The 18,311-nt window shown below is 33.9% G+C and overlaps 1 protein-coding gene across 7 annotated transcripts; it reads right to left on the reverse strand.

Annotated features, from left to right (window-relative positions):
• Window positions 1–6,746: 6,746 nt before the first annotated feature.
• On the reverse strand, window positions 6,747–17,467 carry LOC110825163 (kihadalactone A synthase LFS-like). 7 transcript variants are annotated; one of them, XM_088217673.1, is made up of 11 exons: window positions 17,309–17,467; window positions 16,141–16,333; window positions 15,715–15,795; window positions 15,418–15,469; window positions 14,488–14,609; window positions 10,329–10,429; window positions 10,184–10,242; window positions 9,064–9,120; window positions 8,855–8,900; window positions 7,672–7,751; window positions 6,747–7,083 (listed from the first exon to the last, which is right to left on the reverse strand). In XM_088217673.1, exons 1-11 carry the CDS (start codon window positions 17,384–17,386, stop codon window positions 7,020–7,022), a joined length of 933 nt encoding a protein of 310 aa, XP_088073799.1. In that variant the 5' UTR covers window positions 17,387–17,467; the 3' UTR covers window positions 6,747–7,019. The 7 variants fall into 7 exon arrangements, 6 of the variants coding, with proteins under 6 accessions (XP_088073799.1, XP_088073803.1, XP_088073802.1 ...); XM_088217677.1 differs by having other exon boundaries at window positions 16,141–17,227; window positions 17,309–17,452; XM_088217676.1 differs by having other exon boundaries at window positions 16,141–16,865; window positions 16,953–17,451.
• Window positions 17,468–18,311: the final 844 nt, after the last annotated feature.

The raw sequence follows: 18,311 nt of genomic DNA on the forward strand, positions 1-18,311 counted from the left end.
TTAAAATAAATAAAATATCAAATATTTTTATAAATTTAAATAAATAATCATCAGATATATTTATCGTAGAGTAAAATTAATTTTACTTTTATATTTAAAAAATTCAATACTAACGCTTTTATACATTTATAAACTTAATTTTATTTTTTATTTTTTTAAGTGGTACTTTGAATAACTTTATTAAACCAAGAAAGCTATTACAAGAAAAAGTAAGGTGTTGTATTCCATCAAACAACCTTGCTAAAAGTATACAACTGCGTAGAATATTTAAAAGAAATATGATATATACTCAAAACACTCTTGTATTAATAAAAATGTGCAAATAAGTCATTGAACTTTTTTTTTTAGCTGAAATAAGCCTTGCACTTGTAATTTTTTGTCCATATTGGCTCTCACTTTTAGGAGTAGTTATAACCCTATTACCTTGATGTCCATGTGTACTCTGACTTCTTCATCACACTCATAGTTTCACAACAACCAAATTCTTAACAATTTTATCCTTTAAACCATGTGTCACTCTCACATGTTGACTCTTTTTTTTTTTCCTTTTCCTTCTTGGAGCCAATCAGTTGTGATTTCTCTTTTATGAACCCTAACCTTTCCTTACTGGCTCTTTGCTCGTACTGCTTCACCTTGACATCCTCTTTGGCTTTCTTCTCTATTCCTCTTCCTTCATAACAGCCGTATCCAGCAAGCAACAAGGCACCAAATCCCTCCATAAGAACTTCTTCAAATTCCTAGAAGCCCCAATCATCCGACAGTATCTTCATATCTTCCTTAAAGCTCTAGAAAAACATGTGCTTTACCAGAGATTATTGCAACCGCTCACTCATCATTGGCAATCACAACATCTTTAGTAGTCTAACAAAGATTGAGGTCATAGGAAACACTATTGTCGTTGCTGGCTGAGGAGAGGGACTCTAACTCGAAACCCAATAACATCGAAGACATTTGAGTGGAGGGAAAGTCAAAGAGAGAAGGGAAGTTTCATGATGTTGGATTTGATCTCCCAAACACAGCTCTTGTTTCTCTAAAAAGTCAGAGAAATTAGATAAAGGTAACTACACCTAACTAAGGGTGGTAGACACTCGTCTACCATGCTGATAAGTGTTTTAAACATTGAGGCCCACAAAGCCACACCATTTACAACGCGAGTATCAAAGTGATAAGATTATAATTGTAGTTAAGAGCAAGGGACAATATTGACAAAATTTAAAGATACAAAGTCTTATTTCAACAAAAGAAATGTATAAAACCTTGTTTGAACAATTTTCATTAATACAGTGGTAATTTGAATATATATCCTTAAAAGAAATGTACTCGCAGAGTCACCTTAAAAATTAAAACTGTTCTAAGATCTATAAACTCTCCTTCAGAAATTACAGGATATGTTCAAAAAGACATATAAACCAAAACTATAAACCTCATGACTAATACAAACTCTAACTCAGTTTCTCCATGAAAAGGAAAACAAAATTCTCATGTTCAACACAAACAAAAATTCAATAGTTGATCAGCATGTAAGTTTGTTCACAATAGAACTGATTGATTCTCTCTATTAGAGGTCGAGATGCAATCATCTACCACTCTTATGCACGCAATGAACATGACTTGAGCTTTTGAAAGTAAACAGCAGTTATGACTATGACCAAACACAATTATAGTAACTCTTCCCCATCCACAATCAAGCCTAACAATTCAGTTTAGAAAATACTGACTTTGCATGACAATAATATTACAACACAATCTGCTAATGTTTCCTCTCCATTTATAAAGAAACTACAAGAGCAGAGATAACAAAAAGGAAGCTGAAAGTGAGGTTGTATTATAACTGCGATGAACCGTTTGTTCAGGGTCACCAATGTAAATGGTTGTTCTACCTAGAGACTGAATGTGATACTGGTCCTGAGCAATAAGAAAAAATCAACGAGCCAACTATATCCATATTTCAAGCTTGAGAACAAACTTAAAGACCATAAAGGGGGTAATGTTATAGATGCATTTATAAGACCTAAATAAGATGTTAAAATTCAATTAAATATGAAATTTTTATTAGTATTAGATTGCTAAATAGTAAATATGAAATCTTAGTTAGTATTATATTCATAAATAGCATATGATTTTTCATTAATATCATATTCCTAAATAGTATAAATTTTTTAATATTTTAATAAAATACTTCTAATTATATTTAAATTTTTAATTAAATTAACATTTCTAAATAAAAATTGTAACCTATATAAAAAAAATATTTATTATTAATAATATTATGTTAGAATATTATTTTAAACTATAAGATTGAAATTTTCTCTAATAAGATCGAGATGACAACTTCATTTGATGAGATATAATCTATTTTCATAAAATAAATTCAATGAATCGCAACAAAGGTCAAACGCGATTGAAGTTTCTCATCTTTTCTTCGCTGATAACACATTTATATTTTGCCACCCAGATATCAAGAATCTGTTACACCTTCGATGTATCTTTCATTGTTTTCAGGTTGCATCGAGGCTGAAAATAAACCTTTAAAATCAAAGCTTGCTAGAGCAGGGAGTAATGGGGATGACATCGAATATGCCAAGGTTTGGGGTGCAAGGCATTGATGTTTCCTATGAAATATTCAGAAGTTCCTTTGGGGGCTAAATTTAAAGATAATTATACCTGGGAATCGGTTATTGAAATGTTTGAAAATAAACTTGCAGGTTGGAGAAGGAATTTCCTATCAAAGGGAGGCAGCTTAACTATAATCAAAAGCACTATGTCCAATCTCTCTATTTACCACCTTTCGACATTCACAATCCCCAAAAAAATTGGAAAGAAATTAGAAGCTATTCAATGTAGATTTCTATAGGGTGATGAAGATGAAAAAAGGAAGTACCATTTAGTTAACTGGGAGAAGGTTAAAAAACCGATTCATAGTGGTGGTTTGGGGATAAGATCTCTTGTCAACATGAATTTGACACTTTAAGGAAAATGATTATGCAAGTTTTTGAATGAAGATTACAAGTTGTGGAGAAAAATTGTGTTTGTCCGCTGGGGTGATCTGAATGCGGTATGCTCTGGGGTCAGCTCTAGGCCTCATGGACGAGGCTTGTGGAAGAATATTATGAAACAATGGTCGAAGTTCTATAGTTGTATTAAATGGAACATGGGGAAAGAGAATAAAATCAATTTCTGGTGTGACAAATGGATTGGTGATGACAGCTTGCAGAACAAGTTTCCCATAATTTTTGAGATTGCCTATTCAAAATCGATGTTGGTGGCTAATGCATATCGGATTTGCATGATTGTGTCGAATGGTCTGTTATAGTGAATAGACACTTAAATGACTGAAAAATTCAAGAGTTCGAAGAACTTTTGGCGCTTTTGGAGAAGCAGAATGTGAAAGAGGGTTCAAATCAGGTCTCCTAGAAGTTAGAAAAAAGGAAAAAAATTTATGTCCAATCATACTACAAAATGTTGTTTGGTGGGGATGGGGATGACAGTTGGGATTTCCCTTTTAAGCAAATTTGGAATTCTAAAGTTCGTCATAGAGCGGTTTTTTTTGCTTGGGAAGCAAGCAGGAAAAGTATTCTCACTATTGACAAATTAAAAAGGAGGGGGCAAGTTATTGTTAATAGATGCTACCTTTGTATGTGTGCAGAGGAAACTTGCAATCACTTACTTTTATGGTGCCCTCCTATAGTTTGTGGTGTATAATTTAAGGGCTGCTAGGGATTAACTGAGTTATGGCTGGGATGTTAGGGATGAAATTTGGGCTTGAGATTAGCTTAAAATCAATGGTAATGTTTCTACATTGGTTCCATTGACCGTTTTTTGCGTTTTTGCGAAAGAAAGAAATGCAAGAGCATTTGAGGGGAAAGAAGTAAGGTTGTATTAATTAAGAGATAGGTGGTTTAATTATTTTGGGATAACCATGTTGGAACATGATATGATGAGTGAGAAGGATTTTGGGACTGTCATTGATATGCTAACTACATTATAAATTTTTTATAAATGAGTTGGTATCTTTTTTATTTTTGGTACCATGCTAATATACTAATACATTTTTATTTTTTAAAAAAAGAAAAACAAATTTTGAAACAGATAATTACAGAGAACCACTCAAAGACAAGATTTTGGTGTTGGGAATATAACAATAAACTTCATGACTAATACAAACTCTAACCCAGTTTTTCCATAAAAACAACTATAACACCCAAGTAATTTAATTTTTATCTTACTATTTTTGTTTTTATTTATTTGAATTTTTTAGATTTTTAATTAATTTAATTTGATTTAATTTAATTTAATTTAATGAAAATAAAAATAATAATAATGATAAAATTGGGTAAAAATATAATTTGGATTTAATTGAAATTGATTTTGAGAAAAAGAGGTGAAAATTTGGATTCTTGTGGTATTTTTGAAAAGAAAATCGGAAATCGGGGGTCAAAACGCAATTTAAAAAAGTTATGTCACGTCAGCACCCACGTCAGCACCCACGTCAGCGGCTCGGTCAGCAGCCCCGGCCAACCAGAACATGCCGCGTGGCAATGAAACGCTGACCAGGGGACGGGTCACGTGGGCGATCCGCGTGTGTGAGATCGGACGGCCCAAATCCGTTCCCGCGCGCACGGACGGTCCAGATTACATCGCGATGGACAGTCCAGATTTAATCTCAATTAAATCGCGATCGAACGGTCCAGATCTAATCTTGATGGACGTTTGAGATCAAAAGGCAAAGGGTATAAATAACCCCACCCACACCTGACCACAAAACCCTAGCCGCCAGTGCCTCGCTGAAGAAAAAGAACCAGACGCCGGAGGAATCGGCTGCCGCCACCTGCCGCCGCACCGGGGAAGTTTGCGACAACCAATCGAGGTAAATTTTCTCTTCCTAGCTCGTTTTTCGATGTTGAGTCCGCCTATGGCCAAACCGGAGCCAAACCACCGGCCAAACGGCCGAAAAATCCAGCCGAAGTCTAGCGGCGCCGCCGCGCCCCCCCCTCTGTTTTTGCCTCTGATGAGGCCCTTCCCGGCCTCTTTTCGATGCAAATTTTATACCACTGTGATCACCGTTCTTTTCTCTACAGATTGATCGGAACCAAACATCAAAACGCGACTCACGCCGAAGGAATCGCCGCACCCGAGAGCGTCGCCGCCGGTAAGTTTCGGTTTTTCGTGATTTTTTGGTCCACCGAGGGCCCTAGAGTTATTTTATCGCAGGGATCGATGCAAGTGTGGCCGAATTTAGCCGAAAACGGCCAACTCGAGGCGAATCGCCGCCGCTTGCGGCGGAGCCGCCGTGCCAGAATTCCGATATTGGCCGAAAGGGGCCCTAGGTCTGATTTGGAATTTTTTGGGACACGTGCAAGTACCGGTAGTGCATTTCAGTTTTCCAGAAAAATTTCAGGGAAATTAGGGACAGCCTGTAGGCACACTGTAGAGTCGAATTCAGACCCCAAAATAAGTAAAGACCCCTCACCCTATTTCCTATCACGGTATTAATACTAAATAAATAATTAAACTATACTGTGTGACTTTATAAATGTATAATTGATTAAGGTTGCCAATGGAGTCCGAGTCTGATACAGTGTTGGTCTGTTATTGTTTGATCTAATTTTCAGTATTAAATGCAACATGATGTTTGATGTAATTATGTTACGATCTCGTATGCATAAATCATGATTTCCTTTATTATGGTGAACTCGATACTGTGCTGTCTTGTTTGGTGTCAATTACTGGTTTACATGTTGTGTATGATTGGATGATTGAGATCAAGGAAAAATGTAAGATGGATAATGTGGACAGTCTGACTAGATATCCTGAGAGATGGTGGACGGACCGAGTCCGTAGGGAACCCTACCAGGAACGTGGTCTCTCATACCGGACGGGGTATGGAGACTTTATGTGTTTTGGCGTCCATACCGGACGGGGTATGAAGACGGCCCGTTTCACTCTTATACCGGACGGGGTATTGAAGTTCATAGTTTAGGCGCCCATACCGGACGGGGTATGTGGGACGGCCCTGGAATCAGGTTGTAATGTTAATGGTTCATGGGTAGCGGAGACCCCCTATGGATCCTTATGGATACTAGTAGACTGGTAAATGAGGAAAATATGTTATTTAATGATTGAAATGCAAATGTCTAGTAAGTGTTATGTTATAAAGTGTATATGATTTCATGATGATGATAATGTTATTGCTTTCATATGTTGTTTTCATGGATCTCACCGAGCTAAGTGGACAGTAAAGGTTTTTATATTAATAAACGAGTTCGTTATAAATTATGCTCCATTGGTCATTTTTGTTTTCTACCCACCTTTACTTCCGTGGCGGTGAGATAGTGTGATGTCTTTACTGGACTGTTGTACCTCATTCCTTATTTAACCATTTCAAATCAGGAAAACGTTGTTCCCAAGCCCGTTCCGCAGGAAGACGGCAAAAGGGACGCCTAAAGACTCCATAGTTATATTTATAGTTCTTATTTCGAATATCTCTTTTAGTTAGTTTGTTCTTTCATGTTTTGAGTACGTTTTGGTTATTATGTAAGGGATATTAATCAAAATTTTTATTACGCTTCCGCATTTGAGATTTTTAATACATATATTTCATTTAAATTTCTGGGACTGTTACAACAGCAGGAAAACAAAAATCTCATGTTCAACACGAATAAAAATTCAGGTTTTCTACTTCTTTAAGTTATAAATAGAAAATAAAGAAGTACCTAAAAGAATAAATAGAAAATATCAATGTCAGATGTTAAAACATATATGATATTTATTATCAAAATAATTCAAACTTTATATATAAAGGTACTTCAACAATCTCCATTTTTATATTGGATGTTCTATCTCAAGAGTAAATTTAAATGACTTTTGAGAAATGATACCTTGAGAAAGAGATTCCTATATCACACACATACATATATACATCAACTTAAGCTGGATCTTAGTTTTGCAAACCCGTATTGAAGAACAGACCATCATCCTCCATCTAGCATACATGCTCATGGACTTCAACTTGTACATCCTCATGAGCCATATGTAAGCCTGAATCGCTCTGTCAGGTAATCCCCACTGCGTATAGGAGGAAATCTGCATTCACAAACAAGTATAGTTATCCCTAATCCTTGATCATATACAACCATTACAACTTCGAAGAAAAGACTTGAAAAAGCATTGCTTGCAATACAAGGAAATACAAGCAGAACAAAATAAAAAGCACAAAGAAAGGCTATTATGGAAGACAACTAGAAACAAGCTACAACTTTGAGATTTTGTTTCAATTTTCTTTGTAGGGATATGTTTCTATTCTACATGTTCAAATATTTTTCTGCCTGGGAGAAATTTCAAATCACGGAGGTAAGACAGGAAGGGGAAGAACAGACAGAATTTGGGAGGTAAGCAGGCTTTGTTTGCACAATTGCTACACTTCCATATACAATCTCTCATTTTATGCCAACCATAATATGTCCATGGTCCCTTCCAAGAGAAAACATATATATCCATGACCCCAAGGTATTCCATCGAGTCACATGAACATCAGGTCATCAATTTGTCAAAATTCACAACCATAAGCTGGAGTTCACTAGGAACGACGAGTTCTTCATAGTTTTCCTGCTGAATAAAACAAAACCAACAAATTGAAAGTTGACCAAAAATAAACTATTCGCATGAGTTTACCTTGGGGGACATGATTCACTGCAACAACTTTCCAAGCATTCCACTAAACAGTCTTCATTAGGATCTAAAAAAAATGCCACCTGAAATATTGCAATTTAAAAACTCGGTAGTAGAAGAAATATAAGGCCGACCTCAACAAAAGTAAAATGACACAAGAAACTTTGAAATGGAAAAGATGTTCTTGTTTGTTCATGGAAGGCAGCATAGGCCAAATAACTTCATTTGAAGCCATTTGAAACACGTCCATTTTGTTTAATATTTAAATTGCCTCAAAATTTCAAATAACCACTTAATGTAGGAGACCCATTTCCAGCAATGCAATGAGAAAATCTTGAAATCATTAAAATAAACAGAAATTTTCTCCCAGAAACAGGAATATGCCACCTGACCTACAAACTTCACCAGCCCTACAGCCTAGAAGAGACTAGTACATTTCAACCTATCTGACCATTTGAATCTTATTCCCACTTCCAGTTTGAATGCCAGTTTTTTTTTTTACAGTAAGAAAAAGAGAAAAAGGAACAGCAGCAGTAACAGAAACAGCAAAGGGAAATAGGCTGGTGTTTAACAATGGACTATCTTAACCAGGTTTTAACAATGGACAGACATCTTTCAGAAGCAGGCCAGCAGTCAGCTAACTCTAGTACAAAAGATTCCACTAAGAAATCAAATATCTAGTCAATTGATTGAGGTTCACCGCCAAAATGGTGCTTGGGATTGTGGAAAGAAATATAGTTAAAGCATTAGGATACTTGAAGTTACATAATCCAGGTAAATGCTTAGTTTAAAAATAAGCAATTATGTATTACTGCTACTTGTAAAATATAATCAGTTGTTCTTGATTAAAAAAAGCTTATAAAATCTATATATTACAATAAGATATCACCATTAGGAACCTAATAAGCACCATACTTTTATGTTAAAAAGTGCATATTAAAGGTACTTAAAGCTATTCATAAGCAGCAAATCGACAATCCTATACACCCTCTAAAATATTCTCTGTTTTGGTTTACAAGTCTGATGTTTCTTCGTGATAAAGTTATTGATTTACTGCTTTAAGAAGGGCTAGTCCGGTATAACATCGGGAAATTCATATCCTATACATTGTATATTAACTTGCAAGAGTACTGAAAGTTATAAAACAAAATGGAAACACAAAAATGGAGAAGAAATAGATGGCTACAGAGAAACGCTCTTGTCCTGCTGGCATCACTCTATGCAGTGTTGACCTGCAAGTAGATAACAGCGGAGCACAAGTTCAGGGGTACAAATCTACATAATAAAGAATAGTTTGAAACTCAAGCATCTACACTGATTTTAGCAAGAAAAATAAAAAAAGAAGAGAACTCTCAACTCGTAAGTCTTCTAACAAGAAAAACCACAGCAAATTACCGAAACAAGCAATTGGTCCACCTCTCCATCATATCTCCTATGTTGACAAAAAAGGCCCTGTTATTGATTCAAAAAGAAAACAACAAAGGCCTGTTAGATTATAACCAACAGTAATGAGGCTCGGAAAAAAAAGAATATACACCTAAAACCAAGTTGGGACTACTACTAATTATCATGGTGTGCAACAGCAATACAGATGCTCTGCCTGGAAACCACTCTCGACAATTATTCTAGAAAGCTCAGAAAGTAGTGATACTAATTAGTTAAAACATCAAAGCATGTTAATCCCATGCATCATACAACTACTGGTTTCCTCATTAAACTTTTCCAAGGAAAATGTAAGTAGTTGCTTGACCAATTAGTGCTAGTTTGGCCAAACTGATGCTTGTGATGTTATCAGTTAAAAATATTGTAAGAATATCTTTTAACTGAAGTTCATTTTAGGTGAAAACAATATAGCCTCAGGAAAAAAAAATGCAAAAAGTGTTGTCAATGTAAACTGTAGGAGCTACTGCTTTTATTAATCAGGATGTAGAATTAGGGTTAGATGTCAGAATCACCAAGCATGATACAACAATAAAAATAACTATTACAAATAATCTAAATTTTACTATGAATTTTTTCTTTAAATTTCTTTTCTCCGAATAATGACTTTTTCAAAATATAATGTTTTTCTCACAAGCATTTTAATGATGCAAAATTTACTTTAATTCTTAATTTTTTGCGTCATTTTTAATAATGGTTGAATAATTTATTATAAAATGGTAAATTCCTTATGACAAAAGTAGAATTGTACTTTATTTAAAAAAAAAATACATTGAGCATACCAATCAACAAAGGTAATATTGATAAAAAATATTTATTAAAGATAATATCCTTATTTGAGCACATTCTACGCGAAGTATCTATTTTGGTTTCTGATGTTACCTTTATCAAAAGCCAATTTTGGATTTTTCTTTTTAATTAAGATCGTTCTATTTTTAAATCTTCATCCAAACTTTACTTTCTTACAACAAAAGCACATTAGCCAAACAAAATCTAGAAGTTTCGATCAAAAGACTCTTCCCTCCTCACACCAGATAGCTTTTGTTCAGGAAAATAGTGGACAACTTAGACTCACCCAGTTATATTAGGGACATCCTCCCAGATTCGTAGTTGTTTGAACTTCTCCCTGCAAACCTATAAGCAGTATAAACCTGAGATATAACAAGAAATAACCATATCAAGGATGATAGCTAAGGATTGCAGTAAAGAATCAAACATGCCTGAAGTCCTCGAACACCATTAGTTGCAAGAAGGGTGATCATTCCATAATCTGAATGAGCAGAAGCACCATAGACTTTTTCATCAGAAGAGCTCAATTCACCTGAAATCAGAATTATAAGGATCCCTTTTTTAATAAAATAATTAAGAGGCACATGATCAATTGGCTAGAAGCGCCCACTAGATGACTGATTGTGACTTGCCACCTTTCCTTGAAATTTGTCTTACATATCTACATCTATAGATTCTAATATATCTATCCTGATCAATCAAATCTAGTTGAAATACGAACCTAGATTTAAGCTTCATAAACAAAATGTTATAGAAATAAGAAAAGAAAATAAAAGAATCAACTTGGATTTCAGGATTAACACACTGAGATGAAATAATATCATAGGGATTAGAATACTTTTTAGAAATGTTAACTACTATATTTTAGTAGTTAATTATTTTAGTTTATTATTTAATTCGTTGATATTATATAATTAGAATTTTATAAAAATAATAATCTTATATAATTAGAAGTATAATAAAGTAAAAAATTTTCTATTAATAGAATATGAATTTTATAAATACCCTAAATATAACAAGTTAAAGAATGATAAATAAAATTATTTTTTTTTCCTCCAAAATCAACAAAAAAACATACGAATGACAAAAGCATGCCTCCCCTTTATATTTACTCTTTTTCAAGAAAACTTCTATGTTCATTTATTTACATTAAAATCCAATTATGTGGAACCTATGATCAACCAATGTAATCAAAAACCCCAACATACAATTTTGCATAAAAACTTAATTTCTAAACAAATTTTTCCTATTTAACCTACAATTAACATGTGATTGCAAACTAAGGTAACAGAAAAAAATGAATTGATTATAATATCACAAGAAATATCTTAATAAGTTAAAAATCAACTCAAGAAAAGAGATTAATGAAAACGTTATAAATTACCTTAACAAGTAGATACTAATTTCCCACTCAACAAAAAGTTTGAAAAAACCTTTATAAATAACAAATTAATCAATGACTAAGGAAAGCTAAAAGTTTAAATTTCATTGATCTCAAATTTCAATATCTTTTACAACCAAATGAGTAAGGCTTTTATATAAGCATAAGTCTTACTAATTTTACTAGAATTCAAAAACTAAATTTTTAAAAAACTCTAATTACATTTTTATCTAGAAATCTATAAAAATATTAATTTAAGAAGCATAAACATAATAAAAATAAAAGTCTACTCTATTGAAAAGTGGTGGTGTCATGGCCGAATTCGTCATGTTTTATTTCACATGGATTTGGTTTTTAATATTTAATTAATTCTTGTGGTAGAAATTGAATTGAAAATATTTTAAAAGCTTTCAAGTTGAAGTAGAAAACAATTCCTCTTCTATCAGAAAATGTAGAAGAAAATCTAGAAGAAATCAAGGAGAAAATTCATGAGAAAATCTAGAAGAAGATTCAAGAGAAAATCTAGAATTCTCTACTATTAGATGAAGAAGCATGTAATCCCGGCCAAAACTTGTAATAATAGAATTCTTCCTCTCTTATCTTGACAAGAACTCTAAATTGATGAAAACTCTCGATTTTCATGATGCAAACCTTTTGAAACCCAGTCACGCTTGATGTGATAAGAATTCTTGAATTATTAGGAGATTTACTTGATGTTGGAAACTATTTATGAGGAGAGATGGATTCGGTTATAAAAGAATGAATAATCAAGTGTCCATAATCTTTCAATGTGCCTTAGAATTATGAGTGTCTAGTTATGAATCTTTCAAGAAAAATAAACGACTCTCTAATGTGAAATACCGAGAGTCCATGATTGGGAGGACTCTTTTGCTCATTTGATTGTAATCATCTTGCTCATAGGATCTTAGTGCGAGTTCCCCTCCATTTGCTTGCATCATTGAAGTTTGAGATCAATAAAAATAAACTTTTAGTTTTTGCTTAGCCATTGACTAAATTGCTCTTTAAGGAGGTTTTTTCAACATTTTTGTTGCGTAGAGAATTGGTGTATACTTATTAAAATAACGTGTGGGGTTTTCATCAATTTTTTTTTCTTTTTTTTTTCTTGAAATAATTCATCAATCTCTTTTTTAAAGTTGATTTTAACTTATTAAAATATGGAAAACATGCGAATGATAAAAACAGGCATCCTCTTTATATTTACTCTTTTCAAGAAAAACGTTTATATTCATTTATTTACATTAAAAACCAGCCTCAAAAATCATTTCCAACATTCTAGTGGAACCTCAGTGGCCAGTATCAACCCCTGGTTGTCATACAGTGAACTATAGAGTAAGGTAAGTGAATTTTCTTTTATAAGCACTGAAAAACAAAGAGCACAAATTGATGCAAAAGATATTTAATTGGGTTTCCTGAATACATTGACAACTGTATTCAATCAAATCTACAATTGGTCGCAATATTATATGGTTTCATAAATAGATCAAAGGTTATATCTTTTCCAAATCTACTATTGGTTGTAACTATATGAATTAGATCAGCATTTTTATCAGCACTATGAACTTATGTATAATTTAAAGTACTCTTAAGTTTCCTATCAAGATTTCTAGTGATAACTAAATTAGAACTAAGAGTCAATAAGTACTTGTATTTCTTTCAAGAGAATGCAGAGTCTTTGAGAGAACTGCACAATATTCTGTAGTTTGCAATGCAACCAATCCTTATATATGATGCTCAAGGAATTTCTCTTGTTGGGTGTGATATCTAGGCAAATAATTAGCCTGTTCCACATCAATTGGCAAATGAGTAAAACTTTAAAAAAAGAAAAGAAAAGACACCAGAATAAGCTGATGGCAGCAAAGATCTTGATATTGCTTAGGATCTTAACCCGAAAAATGTACAAAGGCTTAGCTCAAGGATGAATGTGGGGCATAAATTTGTAGATTTATAGATTTCATCTTTCCTACAAGATTTCCTGCTCCTTTCTTATTGTGATGCTTCAATATTTTCACTTTAGTGAGGATATGCAGTTGCAAAGTTTGCCAATAATTTTTGGCATGTCCACAAGATCATGCTTTTGGGAAATACAGGATTCAGTACCTTTAGGATTTCATTTATGGTTTAAAATTTTTTAAGTTTCTTATTATGATTTTTAGTCATAAGTAGTTTATAATTAAGGCAAAAGTCTAAAATGCAGGTAATTAATATTTTAGAAAATACAAACATTGTTGGGAGAAGTTTACAACGATATTCTTTTGTGATTGTATAAGGCAACCAAACCTTAAGGTACTATGAGTGATATCTAAGGAAATCTAGGTACAATACATAAATTTGGCCTCTTACCTCTAAGTAGGCCAACAATCCCTAATCTGTCTTACACTATCTATGGCCCAAACCCCCTCCCTATTGGGGTAGAGAGAGAAAGAGAGAGAGATTAAGCTTTGTAAGAGAAAACTTCTGTTATAGTCCTTATACAGAATCCAGTTATGGGATTTTGTTAATAGTATGGACTCGTTAACAGGAGACCCAACGATCTCTTAGAGTTTAAGTACTCAGAAAACTTTTTTGACAAATTTTTCTGCATACAACTAAACAGCAGCATCATAAGGCTTTTTACATCATGAAGAAGAAGCAACTAGAAGCAGTAACTCTGGAAGTTAATTCCAGACAGCCAACTTCTTCCCCCCCCCCCCTCCCTCTCTGTTTTCTCCCTATTTTTCTCCTACTAACGTCAACCCTACTTAACACATCATACCTACTGCAGTCTCTACATCTATTTAATAAATCCATACATAATACAACACATAAACATGCACAAAACATAAAATATTGCATATGAACTGAACATGCACCTACTTCCTAATTACAGAATTATCTTAGACCTAATTACCATTATCTAAACACTACTAAGATATATACTAAAACACAAAAACCATAACAAATTCACCATGGAGTTGGAAATTATTCCAATGTTTCTTCTTCCTTTCCTTCTCAATATAAAATTGCCCATAAATATTTAGTATAAAATATTGTAATAGCATAAGACTCCTTCCTAAGTCTTGAAGAGGAAAGACTTCAGTTGTTCTTCCTAACCAAAGATTGTTCATGATACACCACCAACTAAAGAAAGCAATAAAACAAAAGATGATAACAGAAAAAAAAAGATAAATAACTGAAATGCCTCATTATACTTGGATAGTGTAAAAGACGAAGAAATGCTGCAGGTTCATCCAAGGCTCCCACTTCCTCAAAGAAATTTTCATGCACATTGAGGGCCAGAGCAATTAAATGGATCAATCTCTTACCAGCAGAACTGAGACAGCAAATTAAAGACCAAGCATGATTAACCTGTCATATCACTTTTTCCCAACAAATGCACAACATGCAAAAAATAAGACATACTAAGATCCAACAAATCAAATTAGCTGCTAGAGAAACTGCCATTGTGCCCAGACTACAAGCTCCTCATTCAAAGAACATTAAAAAAAAAAAGACTGCAGGATTCAGTGGAAAAAAGAAACACTATGCATTGAGTGAACGTTATATCTCATGCAAGAAGAATGCTTGTCGTAATGATGGCGTATAGCCATGTTAGGATTTTATTTATTGTTGGAGTATTTTTAGTTTATTGTTTAAAAGTCTTATTAGAGTTAATAGTTTATTTTATTAGTATTATTTTCAATTTATATTATAATTAGTATTCTTAATTCTATTATATTACTACTTAGTTTAATTTTAGTTAGGAAAAGCTACTTAGAGATTATTACAAATAACTTTGTAATTTTACTTATTAATCATTCAAGTATTCAATAATAATTTTTTGAGAATATAATTGATTATGTGATTCAATCAACCTAAGTGAGATGCCTAAAAATCCTAGATTTGGTTACTAGGTTTTTTCACCAACTTCTTAGTAGGCAAATTAATCCTAATTTGTCCTACATCAGGTAAATACTAGGAAATTTCTCAAAACACTAGCATGGAGGCTGTGGAACATAAAGATGAATACATGAGGATTACATTGAAATACAGTGGATCATCATCTGTTCAGGCATTTTCTCTAAGCTAAAAACCATGCAATGGGAACATGCATCTCAACTCCATGGAGAATTAGTACTTACAGGACTTTTTTATAGTAAGATTCCATAGTGGGTCTCCATGATGGAAAAAGTTCTGGAATTACCAAGTCATAACAGTTACAAAATCAATTGTTTTAACCACAGATAAAAAAATTTCATGTAGAATAAGGAAGTGCAGCTCAAACAGAAAACAATAAATCAGGAAATTTAGGAAAATAATATAATTATGAAATGCTTTTTAAAGTCACCATTGTTCAAAACCCATCTATAAACATCCAAAAGATATGTTATAAGAACAATAAAAGAAAGAAAACAAACAGGCAGACAAATTAATGGTACCTTCTGACGGCCATTGATTCAGGTTGTTCTGAGCTTTAGCACCTTCTAAAGGACCGATATTAAAACCCTCCTTTGAGTCACCTGTTTTCCAGCCAGTTAAAATTATCAATTCCAATTCCATTTTCTACTTCCATAATATGGAAGTATGAATGAATTAACAACAAAGGACCTTTGTTATATGCATTGTAGTTCCTCTCCTATGTTTGAAAAGTCATAGACTGATAAAGCAAAATACAACATAAACCATGAAGGTCCAGAAGCATCTTGACTAACAAACAAATATATTCCCGATTCATCCACTTTGCAAATTAGCCTATCAATTGGACAACATTGTCATTTTACAAGCTTCAGTAGCACCTGAATAAAACTCATAGCTAAAACAAGATATTAGAAGAGCAACAAACGAGAATGATGGACTCACAAAACCTTTAGAATTTGAAGAGGGATCAAGGTTTTCTGCATATAATGGGGTGTAACCCCTTTTTTCTCTACGCAACAATTTCATCTTCTCTTCCAAGGGGAGTAAGAAGAATTTCCTACTCTCCTCAAAAACTTTCTCAAGCAAACCTTCTTCAACACCATGATTCACGAGATAGAAGAAACCATGTTTGGTACATGCCTGAGGAGATAATTCACAAAGGAGATTTGGCTCTTGTCAAAATAAGGCAATATATAACTTTCGAAGAGAGAAGACAACTTATAATATTTTCTGATAATTAAAGTAGACAATAGAAAAGTAATATCTTGCCTTAGTCTCCTACTCTTTCTTGGGGAATCGATGACTCTTTATAGCTATTATCTTAACCCCAAATAAGACCTCAACCTAATGCTTTATCGTTGTCCTAATTGATCCTTATTTGACATTAGACGTATACTGATTTTTCTCCACTAACCGAATACTTTTGTCTATAAATACTGCATATTCAATTCCATCTATAAATCTATTTTTCTCCCTATGAGTTTTAGTCTTAATAAAAATGTTAGTTTTTACTATCATGTGTTATGTTAAGATGAATATGTTAAACTGCATATTTCGGGCACAGAACATGAGAATAAAACAGCCGTTGCTGCAGAATCGGTCAACAAGCAGTTGCTGCACTATCCCTTTACTTTCCTCTTCTGTCTTTCCAAACATACTTCTTTTATTTTTTCTATAAAAAAAAAACCAAGTTAATTGTCTGAATAATACTCCAGTATTAAATTTCTCAAAGAAACTAGAAAGCTTCGGGATTGCTTACTCTCAAAAAACTAGACAGCAGCATTATATTGTTGTATAGCCACTACAACGCATAAACTTATGCGCACTTCACGCCATTTTTCAGGAAACTTAAACCGCGTCAATTTGTCTTGATACAGTCCTGAGCTGAATCATGACTCAAAGGCCGGCTTCCCTCAACAAATTGGAAGAACAAAAGAAAAAAGTAGAAGTCCAAGCGTTTCTATATGAAGGACGAATGACTAGTTTTCAAAATTTTCCGCTTAAAGCATGTGGAAACGAGGGAAACAGATAGCACTGATCACCATAGATTGAAATTACTGCACATATTGAAAAACCCATAAGAAAAAAGGACACGAGGGAGGAAGAAGAAAGAACCTGACGGATGGAGTTGGCGGTGAAGATACGGTCCGGAGACGAGAGGTCAATGATTGGGAGTTCCAGAGTTTCCGTCATTTCGCTTGACCACCTGCTACTCCAAGCTCGAATTTTAGCGGTAAAAAATCCTCTTCGGTTTAATCAGTCGATAGTAATACTGCACTAGCGACAGAAACGGTTTTTCTGATGACGATGATATTGGATCGGGTACTGACCCGCATCCATTTTAGAAGGAGGCCCGGCCCGTCACAGTTAACCTCGTTAACAGTCCGGGAATCAGAATAAGTCAGGACTTCAAAAAAAATAAAATTAAAAAGAAAAAGTAATGTTACGCGGAGCGCACGACAGTCTGAAATCCAAACTAATAAAATATTAAATTTAAAGAAAGATTCAGACTAAAGACTAAATCAAAATGAACTTGATTATGTAAAATATTTTAATTTTTTAAAATATATTATATACATAACATATGAATATACATATTATATATTAAATTCATCTATAATTTAAAAAAATTATTTAAACAAAAAGAAAAAATAAATGTACAGCAATTTTTTCGTGCAAAATGAGAAGCTTTTACCTTTTTTGACGATCAGAAAGGGTTCCGGTGCGACAGCGAGTGGCGGTTCGGTCATCTTCTCCGGCTAGGGGTTAAGGTTTGGTGCAGATGGAGGTTATTTATACTCATCCGTTTTTTATCTGGGTCGTCCATCGCGTTTGATCTAGACCCTCCGATCGCGATTAAATAGGAAGTGAATCTGGATCGTTCATCGCAATCCAATCTGGGTCGTCCATCGCGATTCACTCTGAACTGCCCGATTGCTTTTAATCTGACCGTTTGATTGCGTTTGGGAGGGAGTGTTCGTCCGTGTGCGCAGGAACGGACCTCAGCCGTTCGATCGTGATCACGCGGATCGCCCACGTGGCCCTGTGTGGCCTTCTGCGTCAGCGCCTCTGCAACTTGGCACGTCTTTATTTGTTGGGGCTGCTGATCGAGCGTTTG

The sequence above is a fragment of the Carica papaya genome, chromosome 4 (assembly GCF_054855325.1).
Source record: "Carica papaya isolate Zhongbai chromosome 4, ASM5485532v1, whole genome shotgun sequence".
Classification (NCBI taxonomy): Eukaryota; Viridiplantae; Streptophyta; class Magnoliopsida; order Brassicales; family Caricaceae; genus Carica; species Carica papaya.